Here is a 27,225-nt window from a genome sequence, read left to right on the forward strand (position 1 = left end):
CTACACAATAGGATCAAAACTATCTAAACACCTCTATCTAATGTGTGACTGACCAACAAATGTAATGAAAGGACGATCCGCCAGTATAAAAGGAGGCAGAGACACATGTGTTGCCAGCAGGGAACCAGAAATAGCATAATTGGTCCATCAGGGAGGTTCAGAAATTTCGAATGTGGACCTGAGTAACAAATGTACCAGTAATATTTCGACCCTTACACAGTAGCCCTTGTGAAGTGGAAATGCAATGGAACAACCATAGCAAAAGGTAGAAGAGGTGGATCCATGTACCGACCAATAGGGACCATGGAGCTTTATGGAGGGTCGTTGTAAAATATCGCATGAAGCACTGGAGCCAGCACAACGACTGTGCACAGGGAGGTAAAAAGAAGGAGGTAAAATGGTCGAGTAGCCCCCCCCCCACACACACACACAATGAGCCACACATATCTGCAGTCAGTGCTAAGCAACACTTACGTTGGTGTAAAGCGTGACGCCTCTGGACGATGGATGAGTGGAAATGAATGGTCCAGACAGATGAACCACCTGTGGCAGTCTGATGGAAGGTTATGTTTTTGGTTGATGACTGTTACCTGCCATTTTGTGTAATGCCAAAAGTGAAGGAGGGAGAAGATGGCGTTACATTATGGGGTATATCCATGGTTATGTTATTATTCCCCTATTGAGCTTAAGAGAACACTAAATTCGACAGTATATGAATCACGTTTTCCAGCTTTATGTACTGCATACAATACAGTATCATTGTTTGTATTAGCAAGACAGTGCTCCTTGTAATAAATCATTATCTGTCACGTGAGAGTTTGTGGGCAACAACATTCCATGAATGTAGTATTCTGCCATGAGTTCCAAGTTGAATCCAATGTAACTGCTTTGGGATGAGTTAGAAGCTGACTTCGATGCAGATTGAAGAGTCCAACGTTGAGGAAGGATGGGTTCTCATTTTTCCACTGAAGTTCAGACCCATTACTGAAAGTTTCCTCAGCAGAGTGAAAGCCTTCATAGATATGAAACTTTGACACATCCCTTATTGTCCGCAGCTCGTGGTCGTGCGGTAGCGTTCTCGCTTCCCACGCCTGGGTTCCCGGGTTCGATTCCCGGCGGGGTCAGGGTTTTTCTCTGCCTCGTGATGACTGGGTGTTGTGTGATGTCCTTAGGTTAGTTAGGTTTAAGTAGTTCTAAGTTCTAGCGGACTGATGACCGTAGATGTTAAGTCCCATAGTGCTCAGAGCCATTTGAACTAGCCATCCCTTATTAATGTTCACTAATGAGTGTCTAGAAACTGTCGATGTAACTGAATGTCTACTGCGAAATGGGCCATGTTATTTGCTTGTGACAGCAACACCTACATTTTGATGTTATAAACTGTGTGTAGCAGCCTCAGGAATAACATGTAAAACTTTCTTTGTGAACTAAAGACAATTAAGTACAAATAAATTCTATTAATCTGTCAAATGAAATTGTTTTAGCTAGTAGTTATCTAATCCGTTTGATGTGGCCTGCCACGAATTCCTCTCTTGCACCAACCTTCATCTCAAAATAGCAATTACACACTACATGCTCAATTATCTCCTGGATGTAGGCCAATCTTTCTCTTCAGTTTCTGCATTCCCTTCGTCTTGTCAGTCTTTCCCCATGTCACTAATTCTGCAGAGTACCCCCGCTCATTCCATATGCAACATGTCCACCTAACTTTCGACACTTTCCTCTAGCACCACATCTCAGACGGTCGTAGTCTCCTCAGTCACGGTGTTTTGCCACTGTCTACGATTCAGTATCATACAAAGTAGTTCACTAAACATAGATTCTCATAAATTTCTTCCTCAAATTATGAACTTTGTTTCATAGTAGTAGAATTATGTTGGCTAGTTGTACCAATTTTGCCTTTGCTAGTATGCTTTTTATGTCCTTTTGTTTTGTATATCATGGGTTATTTTGCTTCCAGAATTCCTTAATATCGTCTACTTCATGACCACCAATTTAAATGTAAAAATTCCAATATCTGCTACTTCTCATTAGACACTTATTTCCGTGGTTCATTCTCAATTAATATTCCTTACTCATCAGACTCTCCATTCAATTCAACAGATCCCGTAATTCTTCACTTTCTCTGAGAACAGCAGTGTCATCAACAAATTTTTTCTTTGGCATCCCTTCACTGATAATCTGAATACCACACTTGAGCCTTTATTATATTTCCATCATAGCTTCTTCGATGAATAGATTGAATAGTAGGGGAAACGACTGCACCCTGTCTTACACACTTTTAATCTGAGCACTTTGTTCTTTATTTTCTCGTATTCTTCCCTCTTGGTTCTTGTACATATTGTAACCTACCTGTCTTTCCCTGTAACTTACTTATATTTATGTAAGACTTTCGAAGATCCTGCAGAATTTTATATTGTCGAACGCTTTTTCTAGGTAAAAATACTTTTGACTGTATTTTGACTTGTCGTCAGACTTGCTTCCATTATGAAGTACAACTTTCGAACTGCCTCTCTGGCGCCTTTACCTCTCCTAAAGCCAAACTGACCGTCATCTGACATTTTCTCAATTTTCTGTTCCATTCTTATTTATATTATTCTCATCAGCAGCTCGGATGTATGAGTTCCAAAGACGATTGTGCTGTTGTTTTCACAATTATCTGCCCTTGTTACCTCTGGAAAAATGTGGATGATTTTTTTTCTGAAAGTGTGACGGTACATTGCCAGTCTCATTGATTCTACACTCTAACTTGGATAGTCGTTGGGTGCCACTTTCCCTTATGAACTCAGTAGACATGATTAAATTTTATGTATACTTTTAGCTTTATTTGTTATCAAATCGACCAGAGTTCTTTTAAATATTGCCTCTAACAGTATATCCTCTATATCGTCCACGCCAACACAGATTGATTCCTCTTCCATGTCATCAGAAAAGTTCCTCCTTCATAGAGGCTGTCAATGTAATCTTTCTATTTATCTGCTCTCTCTTCTGACGTTGGGAATGGAATTCCCATGGTAATTATTGTTTTGACTTTTCTATATTCTGTGTCAGTCCTTCCTACGACTGTTTGTTTAAAGTTTTGTCTTAAGTTTTCTGCAGTTATTTAGCCTTGGATACCTAGAACATGGTACTTATGTTATTCCTAAATGACTTACATCGAGGTGACAAGTTGTGCAAAAGTGATGTGCACATACGAAGATAGCGGTAGTATCGTGTACACAAGATATGAAAGGGCAGTGCATTGGCGGAGCTATCGTATGTAATCAGGTGATTCATGTGAAAAGTTTCCGACGTGATTGTGGCCATATGCCCACACAGCGAGAATTAACAGGTTTTTCACACCGAAAGGTAGTTGAAGCTAGACGCGAGACATTACATTTCGGAATCGTTAGGGAACACAGTATTCCAAGATCCACAGTGTCAAGAGTGTGTCGAGAATACAAAATTTCAGGCATTACCTGCCACCACGGTTAATGCTGTGGCTGAGAGCCTTCAGATAACGACCTAAAGCAGTGGCTTGTACATAGGTTGGTCAATGCCAGAGACTAGCAACACTGCGTCAAATAACCGCAGAAATCAATGTAGAATGTACTACCAGCGTATCTGTTCGGAAGTGCGGCTAAATTTGGCGTCAGTGGGCTGCGGCAAAAGATGACCAATGCAATTGCATTTACTAACAATATGTTGTCACCTGCAGCTCCTGGTCTCATGACCATATTGGTTGAATCCTACACGAGTGAAAAAGCGTGGCTTGGTGAGGTAAGTCTCGGATTGAGTTGGTGAGAGCTGATGGCAGTGTTAGAGTGTGGCGTTGACCGCATGAAGCTACAGACCCAAGTTGCCAACAAGGCACTGTGGAAAATGGTGTTGGCTCCATAACGGCGTGGGCTTTGTTAACATGGAATGGGCAGGGTCCTCTGGTACAACTGAGCCTATCATTGAATGCAGACGGTTATGTTTAGCTACTTGGAGACCATTTTCAGCCATTTGTGGACTTCATGCTCTCAAATAACGACATCATGTAAGTGGGCCAAACCTGTTCACCACTCGCCTGGGTAAGATTGTGGACCACTCAAGTAAATGATTTGGCCACCTGGATCGTTCAATATGAATTTCATCGATCATTTATGGGACATAATCGACAGGTCAGTTCCTGTACAAAATCCTGGACCAGCAACACTTTAGCAGTTGTGGGTGGCTACAGGGGCAGCATGGCATATTATTTGTACAGGGTACTTCCAACAACTTCTTGGTTCGCCGCCACGTCGAGTTGTTGCAGTAGGCTGGGCACAAGGAGGTCTGACATGATATTAGGAGGTGTCCCACGACTGTTGCCACCTTAGTGAATGTAGCTGTCTTCCTGTCTTTCTCCGAATATTTTTATACTTTCTTCTTTCATCGATCAGTTGTATTTTATTTTCTTACTGAAGATTTCTTCGAAGTTAGCTGCCCTTTACCTGTGTTCGTCTGTCCACCGTCTGTGATTTTACTTTCTAGAGATGTCCTCTCCTCTTCAACTGAACAGCCCACTGTGATATTCCTTATCGCAATATCCACATCGTTGGTAAACTTTAAGTTTCATTTCTCAGTACTGCAGTATGCTACATCCTTCTACACTGATTCTTCTGGTCGGCTCTCTTAAACCTCACTCTGCTCTTCATAATTATTAAATCTATGTTTACATCTGAGAACGCCTTACATTCCAATATCTGATTTCGGAATCTCTGTCTGACTATGATGTAATCCAGCTGGAATCTTCCAGTGTCTCTGGGTCTTTTCCAAGTTTCTTTTTTCCTCACATGATTGCTGAACAGAGTATTCGTTATTACCATCTCAATTTGATTGCAGAAATCAATTAGACTTTCACCCGTCTCATCCCTATGCCAAGCCTGTATACCCCATGACCCTTCCTTCCTTTCTTTCCCCTAAAATTGCATTTCAATTCCACACTTCTTCTCCTTTTGCTTGTGTCGTTGCCATATGTATCTGAACTATCGTTGTCGGCGTTCGTTTGATTTCGAATCTGGTGAGAAAAACTCTGTCATAGAGCTGTTCACAGTAGCCCACTCTCTCTCTCCTACTTCTTATACATAACGATTCCTACTCCCATTACACCATTTTCGGTCGCTGTTGATATTACCCCAATGTGTCTTATGACAAATTCTTAGCCTTCTTCTGTTTCACATCAATGACCCCCACCGTATCTAGACTGGGGCCTTTGCACCTCCGTATTTAGATTCCTTAGCTTTCCAATTACGATCAAACTTCTGAATTCAAAGCTCCAAGTCGTAGAAGGTTATCCCTTTGTAAATTATTACGTCTCGTTTTCATGGTCACTTCGACCTTGGTAGCCCACTCCCAGAGATCCAAAAGGGTAACTTGTCTGGAATCTTTTCTCAATGCAGATGGATTCAAGACAGTTTCCCTGTTAACGACGTATGTCCTATGGATACACGTTATGTGGTTTTAATTTATTCGATTTCATTGCCTTCTGCATCCTCGCGTCATTGATCATTACTGACTCTTCTCCCTTTTAAGGTCAGTTTCCCACCCCAAGGGCAAGGGAATGCTCTGAAGCTCTGTCGTTCCTCCACCCTATTTGACAAAGCCTTTGTCAGGAAAATGGCGACTTCTTATGCTGGACGTCTTCTGCTGACACTGCTGCTAATTTTTGTTCAGAGGTTAAGCAGTGCCTGTGTTGAAAACTGGGACACTAAAAATCTTGATCACTAGTCAATGACGCACTCCTAAGCCATTGGTATATAAAAGCAAACACTGTCCCAACGTTTAATAGAGTATCGTATAAATATGTGAAGTAAGTCGTTCGAGAACTTTTTGATCATTTTGGTATCATTGTTAACAACGTCTTTTACTTTCGAAATAGTACATACAATGAAGGATTGCAGCACCAAGAAGAAGCAGTGCGACATAAACGAAAGTTGGTAGGCGTGTTTCTACATCTGAATGATGATGACTTTTCGCGGCAGTCACGTCGCTTAAGAGTGGCGCTAGTAGCACCACTGTGAGGAAGCAAATGAAGCTTACTTTAAATATACGCTGTAACGGGCTCGAGCGTTACTTACATTTTGAGATTGGACGCAGTGAGTTGATGTAGGGCAAAAAGGTCTTTGAGAGGACAAAGACACATTTATCAACATCTCATAGGGATTAAACGAAGTCTGTAATGGGGCTACGAGATGCTGGTTGTTCCTTCCGTGATGCAGAAATAATTCACAGTAATGTAGCTACAATACATGCCTGCTGGCAGCGGTGATTACAAGAATATTCGGTTGCAAGAAGTCTGGGTTCCATACGGCCACGTGGAACTACTGAGAGGGAATACCATCGTGTTCTGCGTATTACTCTGGCGCATTGCAATACATCTCCAGCAGCAGTTTGAGCAACGGGTGTCACCAAGTAACTCAATGAAGTATTACAAATCGGTTACTTTAAAGACAGCTCCGAACCAGATGCTCTGTATCATGCGTTTCACTGATCCCAAACCACCAGCCTCGCTGCCGGTATTGGTCATGTTTTGATTAGGCCAGTTGGGGGCCTACAACCAGCCTTTCTGTGTGTTAACACACTGGACCTACACCTGGAGTTATGGTCTGTGGTGCGATTTCGTATGACAGCAGGAAGATTCTCATGGTTATCCCACACACCTTGTCTGTTTCAATCTGGTGATTCGACCCATTCTGCTGCCATTAACGAACAGCATTCCAGGGGGAGTTTTTCAACAGGATAACGCTCTCTCTCTTACCGCTCTTGTAACCCAACATGCTCTATAGAGTATTGACAAGTCTCTTGGCATTCTCAATCATCAGGTCTGTTTCCAGTCGAGCGGATATGGGACATCATCATACAGTACCTCCAGCATCATTCACCAACAGCATTAACCGTCCCTGTACTGACCAACCACCTGCATCAGGCATCGAACTCCATTTCAAATACTGATATCTGATACTTGAGCAACACAATCCATACATGTTTGCATGCCAGCATTCGACATTTTGGCAGTGCACCAGCATTTCACGTTTCCAGTGGCTTATCTCGCACTTACATTAACTTGCGATCCTGCAATGTTAATCAGTTAAATATGTTACCGTGGCAAATGTATTCCCGACGTTTCACTGTTCTATTTTAACAAGTTTTTGGTTTTGTGATTCTTTTAAATTCGTGTGTTATGACTGTAAACTATTTTTGTTTAAAGCTGTTCTCGCCTTTAGTCTTCCAAAGCCTATATTTATGTAGGACCTCTTACTAGTCACCACAGCCGTCTGATGCCGAAGAAAAAAGGAAGCCTTGGCTCTCTTTGCCCTGTACATTGCTATTCACATTACTACCATGTTACGCACGATCTGCTCTCCAGGCTGGTTTTCTCAACTCCATTATCGAGTATTGTCTTAATATGTTTCATTTCCTGCTCTTAATAGTTTATTTCCTCATGCTGATGTTTCTCTGTCGCTTTTTAGCCAGCTTTTTCCTCTTTTTATATTAGTCTTTTTATGCAGAAACATTTTTCAATTTCCATGTTTTGTCTCTTATTCAACAACAATAATTTATTTTCAAATTTTTTTTCAGCTCCTTTTCTACTGAGATTCTGCTAATTTTATATCTATTACGTGTAACATAATTTACAGACTTTGCCTGGGATCACATACATTAACTATTTTTGATTATGCTGCATCATCTTACATTTATGAGTTTCTGTTTTATCTACAAAGTATTCTTCGTTGTGCTCTCTATCTTTAGTCTTTCCTATTAGACTTACTTCTCGTTGGTTGTCTTCTTATGTCAAATGGCTGATGCTATCTGTATATGACAAATTGGGTAAATACTTGTCAGGCTCTCTTACTTATAAAATTTCAGCGTACATTCTCTGTATCTTTCTATACTATCAGACCCATGGATGAACTTTTGTTGACTGCCTGTGTACATAAAGCTTTTAGATTTTGAAAAGTATTCTGAGAAGTATTTGCTCAATTTGTGGACCACTCGGGTAAATGATTTGGCCACCTGGATCATCAGACATCATACATCTGTGGCTGACCATAATAGGTAATTAAAGCCCAAAATCCTTGAATCACTGGGAGAGAATAAGTTTTCATAAGTCCACTGAAACATTACTGATCCCATTGTCATTGTTAAAATACCTGGTAGGGTTCCTTGTTTTCTCTTGAATAGGTACAGACTCCTCTATTAGCCAATAACTTGTTGGATTCTGGTCTGATTAATTGTAAAGGCACATTGAATACTCTGAATTGCCACTTTTGGTCCTGTTGAATTCAGGCATCAACTGAACTGTGTCTTGCAACAATATCAGTTCACTATCAGATAGGGTTATTATTTCACAAAGCGACAATAAAACGTCGGTGACTACCACTATAGATCAATGATTTCAAAGAAGAAAAGTGAAGTGCTGACGAATTTACGCTGAAACTGGTCTGCGAGGAATAAAAAGAAAAACTTTTGTCACTTCGCCTGTAAAACTCCCTGAGCTACAGAAGATTTTACAGCTGTCGATATATGGCTACTGTGTCCATCTCCACTCAACCATGCCCACACACCAGGATTGACCTCATATTTATTGATCCAAAATGGCCGCCTTTATCACTTGGACACCGACAGGTCCGACTTCCACTTTCGTAGAAGCTCATGTTGCCACGAATGATTTCCAAAAACTGCCAATAGACGTTGTCACATACGTCTCTCGTAGTAGGATAAGCCACGGCTCTCAGCTCATTTCACTCCCTCAGCTACGGTGTTACCACACACCCTGTGAGAGAATTTCTCATCATACCGTTCGGAGAATAATCGTGGAAATGCAAGTGAAGGGTTCTTCCCTACATAGGTAATTCGTAAGATAGGGAATCATCTACGTCTACGTCTACGTCTACGTGATTACTCTGCTATTCACAATAAAGCGCCTGGTGGAGGGTTCAACGAACCACCATCAAGCTGTGTCTCTACCGTTCCGCTATTAAATGGCGCGCGGGAACAATGAGCACTTTTCTGTGCGAGTCTTATTTTATCGTGATGATCGTTTCTCCCTATGTAGGTGGGTGCCAACAGAATGTTTTCGCAATCGGAGGAAGGAAACTGGTAGTTGAATTTAATGATAAGATCCCGTCGCAATGAAAAACGCGTTTGTTTTAATGATTGCCAATCAAATTCAAGTATCATGTCCGTGGTACTATCTCCACTACTTCGCGGTAATAAAAAATGAGCGGCGCATCCTTAAACTTTTTCGATGTCATCCGTCAGTCCCACGTGATACGGATCCCATATTGCACAGCAATACTCCAGAATAGGATGGACAAGAGTGATGTAAGCAGCCTCTTTAGCAGACATGCTCCACCTTTTAAGTGTTCTGCCAATGATTCGCAGTCTTTCGTTTGCTCTACCCACAACAATATCTACGTGATCGGTCCAGTGTAGGTCATTTGTAATTGTAATCCCTAAGTATTTAATTGAATTTACAGCCTTCAGGTTTGTGACACTTATCGCGTAATCGAAATTTTGTGGATTTCTTTTAGTACTCGTGTGAATAACTTCATACTTTTCTTTGTTCAGGGTCAATTGCCACTAATATAGACCAGGAACGAGAGAGAGCCTGTAACAACTCCTTGGGGAACGCCGGATATTACATCTGTTTTACTCGATGTCTTTCTGACAGCAAATCACGAATCCAGTCGCGCAACTGAGGGAATATTCAATAGGCACGCAGTTTGGCTAGGAGGCGCTTTTGAGGAAATGTGTCGAAAGCCTTCTGTAAATCTAAAAACATGGAATCATTTTGACATCCCCTGTCGATAACACTCATTACTTCACAAGTATAAAGACCTACTTATGTTCCACAGGAACGATATTTTTTAAGCCCTTGATGATAATGTGTCAATAAATCGTTTTCTTCGAGGTAATTAATAATGTTCAGACATAGCATATGTTCCAAAACCCTACTGTAAATCGACGTTAGTGATATGAGCCAGTAATTCAGCGGATTACTCGTATTTCCCTTTTTGGGTATTGGTGTGACAAGAACAATTTTCCAGTCTTTAGGTGCGGATCTTTCTGTGAGCGAGCTGATGTATGTAATTGCTAAATATGGAACTTTTGTGACAGCATATTCCGATAGAAACCTGACAGATATACAATCTGGATCGGAGGCCCTGCCTTTATTAAGTGATTTAAGCTACTATGCTACGAGGATATCTGCTTCTATGTTTCTCACTTAGAAGTTATTCTTGATAGGAATTCAGGAATATTTATTTCTTCTTATTTGGTCAAGGCGTTTCGGAAAACTATGTATAATAACTCTGCTTTAGTGGCACAGTCACCAGTGGCTTCACCATCGTTATGACACAGTGAAGGTTATTCACTGTTTCTTTCCACTAGTGTGCTTAATGTATTACCAGAATATCTTAGGGCTTTCTGCGAGATTACTAGATAGAGTTTTCGCTGAAAACTGAAATTGCTCCCAACACACCAGCACAGTCGTTATTTTTGGGGAAATATTTAGTGTTATCTTACACAAGTCAGCTGTGTTAGGAGCTGAAAACGAGTCATGCAACAAGCCTGTAGAAGGGTGTATAGATCGCCTTATATCCTTGCCTCGTCGAACGTCACAATTAATGAAAGAAAAAACTTTATACGTGAACTACAACTTCTGCTTCGTCAAAAACGTAAAATAGCGACATTCGATTTCTTAACTTTATCACTTGGCTAACTGCCCAACATGTCGCGCTGTGATTGTGGACAGTCTACACGTTAAGTGGCTGAACTCACCGCAGGAGAGAGATGGCGACGTCATCAGGCTGGGGAGTCGTCTGGGGAGAGGTGAGGGGCGCAGCTGTGGCTGACCTCCGGCCGTCGTCGCTGTGGCCACTGTGCGGCTGCGAGGAGGGGCCGGTCCTGCTCTCTCCAGCGCTTGGCGTGCTGCACAGGAAGAACACTGCTTGCAAAAGGGTTTTCACATCGAGTCCAGTGGGCAGATTACCACTGACGGTACAGCTGAGGTACTGTCCACACACAGATAATAGAACACACACTGCCAACGACAGTAGTGGCCCACGTAAGACGAATGACAGCATTCAGGTAATCATACATCTTCCTTCTCCTCATTTTCTCATATCTGTAGCCTAGCATATTACAATATGTTTGGTACAAAATAAAGTATAAATATAAGATTTGTACAAAGCTCAACAATTGTGCTTACAACAACCATTGATTAACATAGTTTCAATAGACAACAGCATAATCACAGAGAAATTTGAAAGACATTACCCCATCAATGCACTTGTGGTACTGCCGTCATGAGATGGTGTTTGTAGCTCGTGTGTTAAGGGGGGTTGGACGTAAAACAGGCCGATTTGGAGCAGAAGAGGCACCACAAGATACTAAATTCTACTGTCTATATTTTTACAAATAAATTCATAGGATTTTTGTCAGCATGACCAGGATTGACAATCATAGCAGTGGAAGTTCAAAAACATAACGAAATAAATTTTTTTTACATGGGAAAATTTATAATTTTTTTCAATTACTATTGGCTGCATTTTTTGGTATAGGTACATTTTTCTTCGTAAGTAAGAGAGATTCTTCGATGAATTTTGCACAGCATACAATCCATACATAAAGGTGTATGAAATTCTAGAATTTATTTAATTTTCAAGAAAATGAATGACCTGTTACATTTTAAACTTCATGTTTAGAAAAAACTCAAATTTTATAGTTAATTATCTCAAACTTTACCACAGTTATTAGTAGAGATGGAAAATTCTAGAGTTTTGCATTAAGGAGTTTGTGTTTAATAAGGATACCACGTTGGAAAAGGAATGGCATATTTATTTAGGGTGTTACATGTACCTGAGAACAGAAATTTGTGTTTTGCAGAAAATGGCCATTAAAGTTTCTGGCTGCATTTGGCATCTTTTAGAACTGTCCAGCACCGTAAATAGGTTTTTTTTCCATTTTGTAAATCAGTTTTCGTCTTTTCCACATTCCTATGATTCACTCTTTCCGAATTTATCAATTCCAAAAATGATTTATGTGCTTTCACTACACGCTCTCTGTTTATTGCATATAAAGCTTTGATGCAGTTCACTTTGCCCTTGATTCCCATTTTCTCTAAAATACATATCCGGCTTTGCACACTATCATTAAAACATGTAACTGCATCATAAACACCAACAGCAAGTACATCTCTTCCACGCAAAAATTGGTTTTTGGCAATCTTTTCCATGCACATTTATTAAAGATTTCATTGGGGTTTGAGTGCCGTAATCAAGACATTTCTTCTGTGTCAGTAGTCCCTTATTACACGTATGACCATCCCTGGCGCAAATATAAACATTCGAATTCTACACAGCGAAATACACGTACGTATGACAGCAGACGTCTGTGGTAAGGGGTGTAGTGCTTAATCTTGGTAGACGCAGGACCAAATAGCGTGCCTTATAATCACTGAAATATATATGTTTTATACATCAAACTTTTCAGAAAGATGTACTCTACAAAACAGACATATTTTGGAAAAGTCAATTTTTTTTTAATTTTTGACTTCCTACCCGCTTAGAAGACAGGAATCCGACTATAGGGGGAAGAAATTGGAGACAGGTATCTAAAAATCTCTTTGGGTTCTTTCGTTACTGTTGTCTGTCAGAATGATGCGAAAATAATCCCAGAACACGAAGAAATGGGTTATAAATCAAGAAGGAGATGAATTATGCCAGTGATATGATGTTGTGCAAGGTTTTAGTCTGTGGGATCTCGCTTCCGAACATTATTGATGGCCAAAAACAACACAAGGACCGCAACGCTCGCATGACGTGAGATGACACGGTGAATGGCGCCAGTTCTGCCCTGGGGCCAGGCTGACGACAGCCTAAGTCGCCAGCCGCACCAGGCGTCGCGTCGCCCCCTGGGTGAACGGCAGACAGCCCGGCGGCTGCGTCGTGGGTCACCACTGGGTGAGGCGAATGCTGCGCCGAAAACTGGAATCGACCTATATGTCTGTGTACAGCGAGAGAAACACGAAAGCGCAGAACTGCTCCTTTGCCAAGCAGACTACCGTCACAAGGGACGTCATTTCCGTCACGCCGCTCGCTACTCGCCATCAAAGACAACTGAGGCGTAAGGTATTTATGGTATAATGAAAAAGTTGATCTATGAGTACTAGAAGTAGACATATAACATGTAGGGATTAATTCTTATCACTTACTGTTCCATCAAGTCGTTAGACTTCCTCGAGTCTTAGACAGAATGCTCGTACGCCGTTACCGAGTAATAGCTACACTGCGAGTTTTTTTTCTGTATTTTGGTATTTTAATGCCTCACAAAGAGGTGACAAAATAGCCAAATACAGTATGTCTACAAGGTACAATGTCGTTGATAAAAGTTGCATAATATGAAACGAATGAGGTACGATAGAAGACAGTTACCGAATTTTCAGATGTTTAAGTGAATTTTGCCCACTCACGGTCAATAGAAAGAAACGCTTGTTACTTACTTTCATGTTCCATGCATCAAATTACACGGTAGTTTGTCATGAGGTGGAATGAATCATTTTAGATTCAAATTGCCAGTTAATTTATACGTCTATTTGTACTCTAAACATCACCAAAATGGTAACAAGAAATACAGATTGAGTTATCGATTCCCATCCATTACCTTTTACACATTACAAACATAGAAAGTCTTCTACAGAGTAGGAGTTCTCAAGCAGAAACTTTTTCAATTTATTTCCAAATTTTACCACAGTCTGTTAGACATTCTGTATCACAGGGTAAGTGGTCAAAATTTTTTGTTCAAACATTAATGGCAACCTAAAGAAAACATTAATGTTCAGTAATGAATGTAATTTTTTCTTCTATTATTGTAATCATGTATCTCATGGTTCTTTTTGAACTGTAGTAGATGGTTTACAACAAGCTTCATGAGGGAATAAATGTACTATGAAGCGGTAGGCAATCAGGACCTTCTTTCTTAAAGATGAATTACCCCAGAACATTATTCCATATGGCATTGCTGAATGAAAAGAAGCAAAATATGTCAACTTACTGATTTATCTCTTTTCTAAATTTGCTATGATTCTAAGTTGAAATGTAGCTAAACTAATTTTTTTAGGAGTTCCCGAATTTATGTTTTTCCAATTAAAATTCCCATCAAGATGGACACCTAAGAATTTTAAAAATTTCCACCCTATGTATTACTTCACCACCATGTGTTACACTTATCACTGATGCTGCAGTAAACCCCCCCCCCCCCCCCCCCGAGCTGCAGAACTGTATATAATGTGTCTTTGTGAAATTCAGGGTGGGACAATTTACAGAAAACCAAACAATGATACTTTTGAGAACTTTGTTTACCATTTCTTCCAGTTCTGTATTAATACTGAGAGTGATAACAATACTGTTGTCATCTGCAAAAAGAACTAATTCTGCTTGCTGTACATTAGACGGTAGATCATTAACATATATGAGAAACAGTAGTGGACCTAAGATAGAGCCTTCGGGAACCCCATATGTGATTTCCACCCAGTCAGAATTATGTACCTGAATTCTGTTAGTTGAGTTACTACTAAATACAGCTTTTTGCAACCTTTTGGTTATATATGATAAGATCCATTGGTTGACTACACCATCAACCCTACAAAACTTATCTAGCAGTATATTATGATTTACACCATCAAATGCCTTGGATAGGTCACAGAAAATACCGACCTGCGCTGTTTTGTTATTTAATACTTGTACTATTTGGTGTGTGAACATTTAAATGGCATTCTCAGTAGAGGGCCCTTCTGAAAGGCAAACTGTGATTTGATGACAATATTATTGTTGCCAAGGTGAGATAATCTTCTACAATATATCACCTTCTCAAAAATGTAGGTAAATGATAGAAGCAGTGAAACAGGTCGGTAGTTTCTGATGTCTCTCTTATCTGTGAAATAAAAGGTGTTACATTCAAATTCAAAACCGAACGCTATTCAGTCTGTGAATCCAAAGAAGAGTGAAGACACCGTTTGAAACAAGTGTACTGTTACAAGTTACTGTTTCAGAATATATAATTCGATGTGTGACAGAGAAATTGAAGCATACCAAAAAAGCGGTGAAATGTCATTCTGGCTTCTTACACAAACACACCACCAGATGCAGTGTAACTGATCAAGGTTTCAAATCTCCATGACTGGTAGACTGGACACCACAACACGTTTTTATAATGCATGTGAACAGTGTCAGATGTTGTGCGATACTTGTGAAGGGCACAGAGACACTTTCTACGCATGCGTTATCTGCAGCTGACATAATTTGGAAGCTGCTCGACTCTTGAGCATTTTCTCAATACCCTCTCGGGTGGAACAGCGATCATTGCAATTTATAAATAACCGACTCATTAGCCAGAACATTATGATCACCTGCCTATCATCGATTAAACGTACACTGGCAATAGCAGCGTCACTTCACGAGGAATGACTACTAGTCAGGCGCATGCACAGTCGATGTAGGATCAGCAAATGTGCTGTCCATCTGTAGATGAGGAAGGTATGCTATATGTCTCAGTTTGAAGGAGGGAATTTCATGATGACCTGAACGCTCATCACGAGCATTTCGGAATGCACTACTTGTTGAGTGTTCGAGGAGCGCTATGGTGAGTGCCTTCGACATGTGGCGAAACTAAGGTGAAACTATGTCCAGACGTCATGGGGTTGGGTGGCCATCCCTCATTACATATCGTGAATGTTGAAGGCCAGGCAGACTGGTAGAACGCGACAGACCGTGCAGGCTACAAGTGTGTCTCAACACACAGTGCCCTCAAGACTCCTAACAGTGTGCCCCTGCAGCTGACAACCCATACATTTGCCAATGTTAACACCATGACATCAGCAACTATGATTGAAATGGGCACTTGACCATTAGCAGCTCCTGGGCACCTATGCTGTGGGACAGAGACAAACTGGTGCTAGTTCCATTGTGCTCTAGGGAAATTCACCTTGACATTCATAGGTCCAGTAGAGATTGTTCAAGGCACCATGATGGCCAACAAGTAATATACACATACTCCTCTTCATAAGGATCATGTTTCACGATGGCAGTGGCCTTTTTCAGCCAGGTAATGCACCATATCACAAGGAATGGAAGTGATAGAGTATTTTGAGGAACAGAGTGGCGAGTTTCAATTAATGTGCTGGTCCCACAACTCACCAGATGGGAATGCGATCGAACACATCTGGGATGTGCCTCGACGTGGCATAAGAGCTCATTCCCCCGGTGAGGAATTACTGGGAATTAGGTGCTTTGTGTGGGCAGTATGGTGCCAATTCCCTTCCAGACCATGATGTGTCACTGCTGCTATCCATTGCAAAGGTGGACATATCAGGTATTACATAGGTGATTATAATGTTCTGGCTGATGAGTGTTTGTGTTTTGGTCCTTAGTAGGAGTTTTCATTTAGCCTACTGGTTACTGGTTTTGGTACACAATACCACCTCAGGACATCCTCTGCCATGCTCTCGGGAAACTACTATGTACCTCAAATATGTCAAGCTTGTTTTTCTCTTATTTCTTTCTTATTTTGAACATTATAATATGTTATGTCTAAAATATAAGATTTTCACTGTCCTTATTTCTGTCTACTAGTATGCCCCAACATTTATATGGATATCGATGTGGTGCTCTACATAGTGGCATTCGTTATTTCAAATCATCTTGCCTAACTTTCCTATTTCATTTTACATATTGCTATTAACACTACAATGAGAACTGATACTGTAATTGCAGTAATAAACAATATAACTCTTACAGCTATTGAAAGCCTCTATTAATACTACATCACCATGAATTTTCTCTAGAAGCTACAACTACTACTGTTACTACTATGTTACTACTGACAGTTGTTACTAATATTAACACTAATACAAATACTTGTACTGCAGTTATTACATTATATATTACATTATATTTTCTGACTCAGAGAGAAAGGTTACTATCTTACTGCCTTGTATAGCTTTGCTCTTTCCATATACAGTAGTCTAAGGTGGACGCACATACACACGCAATTTATTAGAAGGTGGGATCAAATAAAAGCAGCCAGAGATTAGAGCTCTATAGTACAAAGCAATACAACAGAGGAAAGCAAATGCAGCACTAAGATGACTATAGCAGCTGTTGAAAATGAGCACCATTCATCTCTTGATGCTTTTGGGCCCTGGTCGGTAGGTTGCTGAAGGCGGATCGAAGGTTGGATGCTTGAATTGCTGCAGTCTCATCTGGAGTGTTCTGATGCAGTTCTTGATGACTGTGAGGGTTGTTGTGATTGTCTCTGCTCTTGAGGGCTCTCGTGCAGTGTAATAACACACTGACAGATCAGGTGACAAAGATGGCCAGGTAGGGCCCCAACCAGGCTGACCTAGGCTAACAACTGTGAATCATGAAATTGTTTGCGGCATTCAACTTGCTTAGTTGCGAAGTACAATGTCTTTATGTTTGCTTACTTCGAGCATGCGTATTCCCTGAGAGCATTTAGACAAGCTATTCAGTTAGTGTGTGACAATCCAATCCAGACAACGCCGGTATTTGTATGACATACATTATGTGACCAAAGGTATCTGGACACCCCTAGAAACATTCGTCTTTCATATTAGGTGCATTGTGCTGATACCTACTGCCAGGTATTCCATATTTCCGCCTCATTGGACATTACACACCGTGAGACAGCAGAATGGGGTACTCCACAGAACTGACGGACTTCAAATGTGGGTCAGGTGATTGATGTCTCACTTGTCATACGTCTGTACGCGAGATTTACACACTCCTAAACATGCGTAGGTCCGATATGATAGCGAAGTGGAAACGTGAAGGGACACATACAGCACAAAAGCGTACAGGCCGACCTCATCTGTTGAATGACAGAGACTGCTGACAGTTGAAGAGGGTCGTAATCTGTAAAAGGTACACATCTATCCAGAACATCACACGGTAAATCGGAACTGCGTCGGTATCTACTGCAAGTACAATGACATTTAGACAGGAGGTGACAAAACCAGGATTTCATGGTCGAGCGGCTACTCTTAAGCCACAGATCGCAGTGGTAAGAAGCGTAAGCATTGGACGATTGAACAGTGGAAAAACGTTGTGTGGTGTGACTAATCATGGTACACAATGTGCCAATCGGATGGAAAGGTGTGGGTATGGCGAATGCCCTGTGAACGCTCTCTGCCGGCATGTGTAGTGGCAACCGTAAAATTCGGAGGCGGTGGTTTCATGATATGGCCGTATTTGTCATGGAAGGTGCTTGCACCTCTTGTTGTTTTGCGTGGCACTATCACAGCACAGTCCTACATTCATGTTTTAAGCGCCTTCTTGTTTCCAACTGTTCAAGAGCAGTTCGGGGATGGCGATTACACCTTTCAACATGAAAGAGCATCTTTTCATAATGCATGGGCTGTGGCCGAGTGGTTGCATGACAGGACCGTCTTTGTGAAGGACTGGCCCGCACAGAGTCCTGACCTGAACGCTACAGAACACATCTGGGGTATATTGGAACGCCATCTTCGTGCCAGGTCTCACTGACCAACATCGATACCTCTCTTCAGTGCAACACTCCTTGTAGAATGAGCTGCCATTCCCCAACAAATCATCCAGCACCTGATTGAACTTGTGGCTGCGAGAGTGGAAGCTGAGGTCAAGGCTAAGGGTGGACCAGCACCACACTGAATTCCAGCATTACCGATGGAGGGCTTCATTGAATTTCTAAGTCATATTCAGCCAGGTGTCTGGATACATTTGATCACATAGTGTATACAAGAAAATGGATATCAGTAGTAGTGTATTTTACTGCACATGCACATCTAATTAAACTTTGTGGTGGACATTGAAGGCTTGTCAGTACGCACACTTAGAGCTGTGTAACATAGTTGAGCAGCTTGTCTCATGCTTACCTGGTGTCTGTCGGTGTCTCTGCAATCAGGTGAGTCAACTCCACAACAGCTTGTGGGTCGTTGACTACAGCCTCAGCCCAGCCCTGCGTCGCCATCACACGGAGCAAGTGGGCCTTTATGAAGGCGACGGCGGCCTGCTTCAGCCTGTTGGCAGAATGCCTAATCGCGATAACACCTGCGGCTGCCGCAGTCTCGACAGACAGCTGGGCGACCACCTGTTGCTCACAGTGCGCTTTCAGTACCGACAGGCCGTATACGTCGGCGGCGACCAGCAGCTGTGGGGCCATGCTGGGCAGCTGGGGCACCTGCAGGGTGTAGAGGTATGCCAGCACCTGGCGCAGCACAGGACCCTCTGTGTCCGAGAGTACGAGCTGGCTGCTGCTGCCCTCTACAGTGACGCGACGGAACATGTCCGCAAACACGGGACTCCTGGCGGCCAAGACAGCCCTGTGAGCCACAAGCCGCGTGTCTCCGGCCAGCAGAGTCACCACAGCGCCGTCCCTGGCGTCCAACAGGGCACCCAGGTCCACGGCCGTGGCCTCCTCAGCCTCCTGAACTCGTCCCACTGTGAGGGATTCTGGAACACAGTTTCCCAAGGGAAAGGTGGGATTAGCTGCCAGTGCAGAGTTAATCATTTTATCAATTTAAAGGCATTTATAAAGCTGCCATCAGGATAAAATTCACACACAACATAGATTAAAGTGTGTAGATGAAGGAAATAATACTTTTGAAAATCTATTACCTCTTAAAACTTCCCCATTTGCTTGTAAAAAATGCCACGGAAGGAATACAGGCTGCCTATCATTTGTCTCCTTGTACAATTACTTGCTCAAAGTATCAAAATGGAGATCTAGCACAAAACTAAGAGCATATTTTATTCAACACACTGTCCCAATTTCTGCACTTATTTAAGAAAACAATGATATTTTATGTCTGAAATCTGTATCCCTCTGCCCTTAACCGCTAGCCCAGCATGTTTCTCTCCAGGGACTGATACAGGGGATCAACTAACTGCTGTCACAGTCTGGAATGACTTTCTAGAAAAATGATATAGAGGTGGCGGGCATAGCTTGATGGCAACTTCTCACATATTCCAACATTACAACACCCAATATTTTGTAGGGTAGTGGCATAACGGCCCCGTCCCCGCCCCCTTCCCCCTCCCCCAGTGGATAAAATTAAATTTTATGTGGGGTACAAACAACTGTGTCCAACTGTGTTTCGCTCACAATACTAAATTATTTCTAAAGGATCATGTTTATCATTAGTATTTCACAACAATGTAATAGTTATTACATAAGTTAACATTAATTAATTTTTATTTTTAAATTGTAGAAGTAATGAATGACACAAGTGGTGCATGCTACAGCTTGTCAAACGAATATATGAACTTCATCTTCCACACATAATCCTCCTGCTGCACACAATATTTTTCACTTTGTACCATGATGGAGAAATCGAGACATATAGATCACATATATTTCGATATCTCATAAAAATTTGTAGCAAATGACCAGAAATTTCGTCATCACTCACTTCATAATAATAAATGAAAAAATATTAATCTTCAACTCAACACTTACTATGTAGTGGCTGCTATTGTAGTGCAAGATGTCTACCGTACTTTATTTTTATTATTGTTTGTGGCACCTAGTCAGACTCAAAGCGTTGGCAAGTTAAAATCGTTCGATTTCTGACACTGCAGAAGTAAGGAGTCCAGCAATCAAGTGATACAGAAACAGTAAGTAGAGTGCACGAATTTTCGCTTGACTGATTTTAAGTAAAGGTGCAGGGTGAGGGTGACACAAGTGTCAATAGAGAGAGAAGTGGTCTAGAGGAAACAAGTTTTGTAACAACTGCATAACTTCACTGTAGACAGTTAGCTAACTTCCATTTTTGAGTAGTGTTAGACGCAATGGGAACGGCTACATCATTACAAATAAGAAGTACCAGTTATATAATTGACACATTAGTCTGAGGTTTAATAAAACGTCTACAGATGCTAAGTATCATTTACCTTTCATCACCTTCAAAATAAAATTTTCAAAGAAAATATTCTTCTTAGTGGAGTTTAGTTAATTGCTAAAGACGATGACTTAGTGTGTGTGTTTGGGAGGGTAGGGAGGTGGGGTAGGGGAGGTGGAGCTCTAGCTAGTGTCTGTTTGCACTCTGGGATAATGGTCTCAGAAAGGTTGGGAGCCATTACTGTAGGGGGATATGTCAGGGCCAGTCGTAGAGAATATGTCATATTTTCAACACACATTTTTTCCGTCATTTCATAATTGATGACACCCTACCAAATTGTTGCAGATGGTACTGATAACTGACCTTTGCTGGTGTGAGTTCTTCATTACAAGCTGTTATTAGCGTTGAAAATTGTCACAGTTCCTGTTACTACGTTAGATGATCAGGTTGATCCTTTAATTGACATTTTAAATTACTATTATTAATTGCACTTATTTTCTATCAGCTAGCTCTAAAAATCCGAGAAACAAGAAATCCCTTGGAAAGACAACATTCTAGCTGAATTTGTCGAACGTGGAAGAATTGGAATTAGAAATCTGTTAAATACTCCCTATCGTAACATATAGAAACAGGGGAATTTGCCCTCATATTCTAGAAAAACATTATACGATATTTGTCCTTAAAGGAGGAATGTCTTAAAATACGAAAATTACCGAAGTCTTAGCTTAGTTGTGAATGCCTTATCAAATAAAAGCTTCCACTGTCTTCGAACAGTTGACACACGATTATCAGAAAGTCAGTTTGGATTTGGAAAAAAACGAAGAATCCAAGAAGGAGTAATATCATTAAACTTAATTTGAAATTGTAAATACATAGCTTTGGTAGGTATACAGGAAATGTCTCATGATGTAAAATGGCCAAATAGAGTTTGAGATACAGGAGAGAGTATGAATATGCATAGAGAGTGATATGTTATGTGGAAGCTGTATAATAAAAGAGAAGACTTCCATTCGAGTGCACTCTACACAGGTTCTACGCATCTTCACAAATGAGTCCGGCAGGGTGGTGTACTATAAACAATTATCTTTAATCTATTCAACGAACAGGTACTTAGGAAGGGGGAGAAGTGTTACATGTAGTAATACAGGAGAATAGAGCAGGTATGCATGGCATAGCTGTTTTATCTGAAAGTGAATACAATCTAGGCCCATGCTAGTGGCCTCTGTGTGCATCAGAACCAGAATGGTCCCAAAAGTGCACCTCCATGGTGAATTTGGATAATCCATGAGTGGACATTGCACACCACACAGTCTCCCATTGAATGTGAAGTGACATCTCGATCGCCAAATACTGACTCTCAGCCCCCAACCGTGCCAATTTCACTTACTAACGAATACATACAAATAAAAGTGACCGACAACAACATGGGGTGTTTGATGGGCATTCTAATTCCCATCGTGTCCCGCAGCTGGGGCATTGGACTGGATGAAGAAGACCCATTGAGTTCCCTCCACGGTCGCCAGATCTAACACCTACGGACTTTTACTTGTGGAGAACTGTGAAAGATAACGTCTATCGACGTACGCCACGCACGCTGGAGGAACTTCGCCAGGAGATTACAGCGACGTGAGCAGCGATCTACACTGTAACAGTGACTGACATAGTTGCGACGAGCCGGAAGCTGTGGCCGAGCGGTTCTAGGCGCTTCAGTCTGGAATCGCGCTTATGCTACAGTCTCAGGTTCGAATCCTGCCTCGGCCTAGATGTGTGGGATGTCCTTAGGTTAGTTAGGTTTAAGTAGTTCTAAGTCTAAGGGAGTAACGCCATGAGATGTTAAGTACCATAGTGCTTAGAGACTTTTAACGACCGCTCGTCATTCTGCTATGTGTATAGCCGCCGACTGTAAACATTTTAACACTTAAAGTAACCGTATGCTAAGCTGAAAGTTGTACAACATATGTGATGAATTATTAATTGTAAAATAAACACATAAGTAATAGTTTTCGTTCCTTATGGTGTGCATACATTTTTCTGGCTGACTGTATATAAAGAAGAATAAAAAAATGTTAATTAGTTACAAAGTTCGGCGTGTTACAATTTATTCAAAATGTAAACGTTACTACATATATTCGGATTAAGGTTATGACATCTTCGATGTGCCTGCCGTCATTGGCGATGAGGTGGCGCAGATGAATAGCGAAATTCTGCGTGACCTGCTGAAGTGTCGGAAAATCGATGCTGGCGATGACCCTCTGAGTGTCTGTTTTCAGCTCAGCAATAGTCTCTGGGTTATTGCTGTACGTCTTGACCTTAATATAGCCCCACCGAAATAAGTCGATGTATTCAGATCCAGAGAATATGGAGGCCAATCGAGGCCCGTGCCTCCTTGGTACACCAGAGCCAGAATGCGGTCCCCAGAATGCTCCTCCAGGACATCAAATACTTCCCTGCTTCGAAGGGGTCTAGCACTATGAATAACATCTTATCGAAATGAGGGTAACTTTGGATAATCGTGATGATATCATCTTCCAAAACCTTTATGTACCGTTCGGTAGTCACCAAAAGAATATTGCACTGATTATTCCGTGACTGGAGACTGCACACCACACAGTCACCCGTTGAGGGTGAAGAGACTTCTCGATCACCGAATGCGCAGTCTCAGTCCACTACATGCGCCAATTTCGGTTATTGACGAACCCATCCAAATAAATGTGGGATTAGGGGTGAAACGAAACCATATTCACATCAAAGTCCTGTTCTTCAATTCTGGAGACAAGAGTGTAGGCGAAACAAAACTGCTGTTCCATGGCCCTCTGGCTTAATGGCTGAGGAGTTTGAATTTTGTATGGGAAAAGACGCATGTCTTCAACAACTATACGTCGCAGTGCCTCCCAGTTTATTCCCAGCTGTTGTGCAGCTCGTCTGATAGATTTCCTGGGGCTGGTTTGAAACACAGCGCTTGTCGTCTTGATGTTTTCAGGCGTTTCCACCCGTTTTGGTCCACCGACACTGCGAATACTGTCAGCACGAAAGCTACCCGTTCTCTCAAAATTGCGAATCATATTGATTATTAGCACACGCGGACCGGTTGTCTTCATCTTGATCTCTGTCGCACCACTTCCTTTGAGCCGCATTTGGGCTGTTATTGCTCGTGTAGTAGGCCTTCACAAGTGGTATATGTTCAGGTACGCTGTACCGTGACGTTTTCTCGTGCACATAGCCGACAACAACAAGGCGCACGTGCATACGCAAACTAATTCCCATCATCCCCCGCAGCCAACGGTGCAATTGGAACGTCATAAAGCAAACAGTTCAGAAGCTATGACGATTTCATTTCATGTAGGTCAATAATTGTCACCCCCAAACTTCCTGGCAGATTAAAACTGTGTGCCGGATCGAGACTCGAACTCAGGACCTTTGCCTTTTGCGGGCAACTGCTCTGTCGACTGGGCTACCCAACCACGACTCACGTCCCGTCCTCTAGGCTACAGTTCTGCCAGTACCTCGTCTCCTACCCTCCAAACTTCACTAGCACTTCTGCCAGGAAGTTTCATATCAGCGTACACTCCGCTGCAGAGTGAAAATTTCAGTCTGCAAACATTCCCCCAGGCTGTGCCTAAGCTATGTCACCGCAATATCCTTTCTTTTATGGAGTGCTAGTCTTGCAAGATTCGCAGAAGAGCTTATGTGAAGTTTGGAAGGTAGGAGACGAGGTACTGGTAGAACTGAAGCCCAGAGGAGGGGACGTGAGTCCTACTTGGGTACCTCAGATAGTTGAGCACTTGCCCACAAAAGGCAAAGGTCTTTAGTTCTTGTCTCGGTCCGGCACACCCTTTTAATATGCCAGGAAGTTTCATATCAGCGCACACTCTGCTGCAGTGTGAAAATTTCAATCTCGAATTGTCACCCTGTATGAATAATTTTCCTTCCTGATTTCTATTGTAAAAATGTTGTTGTTGTTGTTGTGGTCTTCAGTCAGAGACTGGTTTGATGCTGCTCTATCCTATGTAAGCGCCTTCATCTCAAAGTACCTACGGCTATCTACTTAATGTATTCATATCTTGGCCTCCCTCCACGCTGCTCTCCAATACTGAACTGGTGATAACCTCGATGCCTCAAACAAAGGCAGACGAACAAATCCCTTCTTCTAATCAATTTGTGCCACAAATTTCTCTTCTCCCAATTCTGTTCAGTACCTCCAGATTAGTTACGTGGCATATCCATTTAATCTCCAGCATCCTTCTGTAGCACCACATTTCGAAAGATTCTGTTCTCTTCTTGTATAAACTATTTATCGTCCATGTTTCACATACATACACAGCTACACTCCATAAAAATTCTGTCAGGAATGACTTCCTGACATTTAAAACTGTGGTCTCACCGCCAGACACCACACTTGCTAGGTGGTAGCCTTTAAATCGGCCGCGGTCCGTTAGTATACGTCGGACCCGCGTGTCGCCACTGTCAGTAATTGCAGACCGAGCGCCACCACACGGCAGGTCTAGAGAGACGTCCTGGCACTCGCCCCAGTTGTACAGCAGACGGTCATAGGAATGGTTCACTGACAATCACGCTCTCATTTGCCGAGACGATAGTTAGCATAGCCTTCAGCTACGTCATTTGCTACGACCTAGCAAGCGCCATCATCCTTTGTTATATTGCTATTATACTTCTGTATCATCAAGAGCGATGTTCTACAGTTATGAATTAAAGTTAAGTATTCCAGAAGCTACGTACTTTTCTTTATAGCATTCATTATGTATCCCATTTCAGACCTCACGCCAGTCAGCGTGTAATTAAACGCGTTCATTTCCGCCTCCTCTAGAAAAACAGTGTTGGCTCTTCGGCCTTCAAAAACTATACTCGATGTTAACAAATTTCTCTTCTTTTGAAACGCTTTCCTTGTCATTGCCAGTCTACATTTTACATCCTCTCTACTTCCACCATCTTCAGTTAATTTGCTCCCCAAATAGCAAAAGTCATCTACTACTTTAAGTGCCTCGTTTACTAATCTAATCCCCTAAGCCTCACCTGATTTAATTCGACTAGTTCCCATTATCATCGTTTCGCTTTTGTTTAAGTTCATCTTTTATCCGCCATTGAAGACACTGTCCGTTCCATTCGACTGCTCTTCCAGGTCCTATGCTCTCTCTGAGGGAATTCCAATGTCATTGGCAAACCACAAAGCTTTTATTTCTTCTTCGGATTTAAATTCCTAGTCTGAACTTTTCTTTTGTTTTCTTTACTGCTTTCTCAGTACATAGACTGAATGACGTTGGGGATGGGCTACAACCATGTCTCACTATATTCTCAACCACTGTTTTCCTTTCATGCCACTCGGCTGTTATAACTGCCATCTGGTTTCTGCACAAATTGTAAATAGCCATTCAATCGCTGTGTTTCACCCCTGTCACCTTCAGAATGTGAAAGAGAGTATTCGAGTCAACATTGTCAGAAGCTTTCACTAAGTCTACAAATGCTAGAAACGTAGGCTTGCCTTTCCTTAATAAACCAAATAATCGTAAACATATGCCAGTATATTGCTCTTACGTCTTTCACCTTAGACAAATACATTTTTTTCAGCTTTGGAAGACAAGAGTCAATTATGAATGAAAAACGAGCGCAGTACTGTTATGTCGTCCATCAGTCCCTCCCGATGGGGATCCCACGCCGCACAGCAGTACTCCAGAACAGGACGGACAAGCCTGGTGTAAGCTGTTGCAGCTTTTAAGCGTTCTGCCATTGAACTGCAGTCTTTGGTTTGCTCTAAGCAAAAAATTATCTATGTGATCGTTCCAATGTAGGTTATTTGTAATTGTAATCCCCAAGTATTTAGTTGGATTTACAGCCTTAATATTAAGTGTGACTTATCGCATAGTCAAAATTTCTTTGGATTTCTTTTAGCACTCATGTGAATAACTTCACTCTTTTCTTTATTCAGCTTCAATTGCCACTTTTTGCACCATACAGATATCTTATCTAAATGATTTTGCTGTTCGTTTTGGTCATCTGATGACTTAACAAGACGGTAAATAACAGCATCATTTGCAAACAATCTGAGAGGGCTACTCAGATTGTCTCCTATGTCGTTAATATTGTTCAGGAACAACAGAGGGAAAAATTTGGAAATTTGTGGTAAGGTCTTATGGGACCATACTGCTGAGATCATCCGTCCCTAAGCTTACACGCTATTTAATCTAACATAAACTAACTTACGCTAAGGACGACACACAGACCCATGCCCGATGGAGGACTCGAACCCCCGACGGGGGTAGTCACACGGAGCGTGACAAGACGCCCCAGACCGCGCGGCTACCCCGCTC

General features: G+C 41.7%; 1 protein-coding gene across 1 annotated transcript in view; it reads right to left on the reverse strand.

Moving 5' to 3' along the window:
* Window positions 1-27,225, reverse strand: part of LOC124719750 (ankyrin-3-like) — a 101,634-nt gene that overhangs the window by 5,262 nt on the left and 69,147 nt on the right. Inside the window, exons 4-5 of the mRNA XM_047244950.1 lie at window positions 18,938-19,514; window positions 10,789-10,938 (exon numbers count right to left, since the gene is read on the reverse strand). Coding sequence (XP_047100906.1) covers window positions 10,789-10,938; window positions 18,938-19,514 — 727 coding nt within the window. The remainder of the gene's footprint in view (window positions 1-10,788; window positions 10,939-18,937; window positions 19,515-27,225) is intronic.

Source organism: Schistocerca piceifrons, chromosome 11 (assembly GCF_021461385.2).
Source record: "Schistocerca piceifrons isolate TAMUIC-IGC-003096 chromosome 11, iqSchPice1.1, whole genome shotgun sequence".
Taxonomy (NCBI): domain Eukaryota; kingdom Metazoa; phylum Arthropoda; class Insecta; order Orthoptera; family Acrididae; genus Schistocerca; species Schistocerca piceifrons.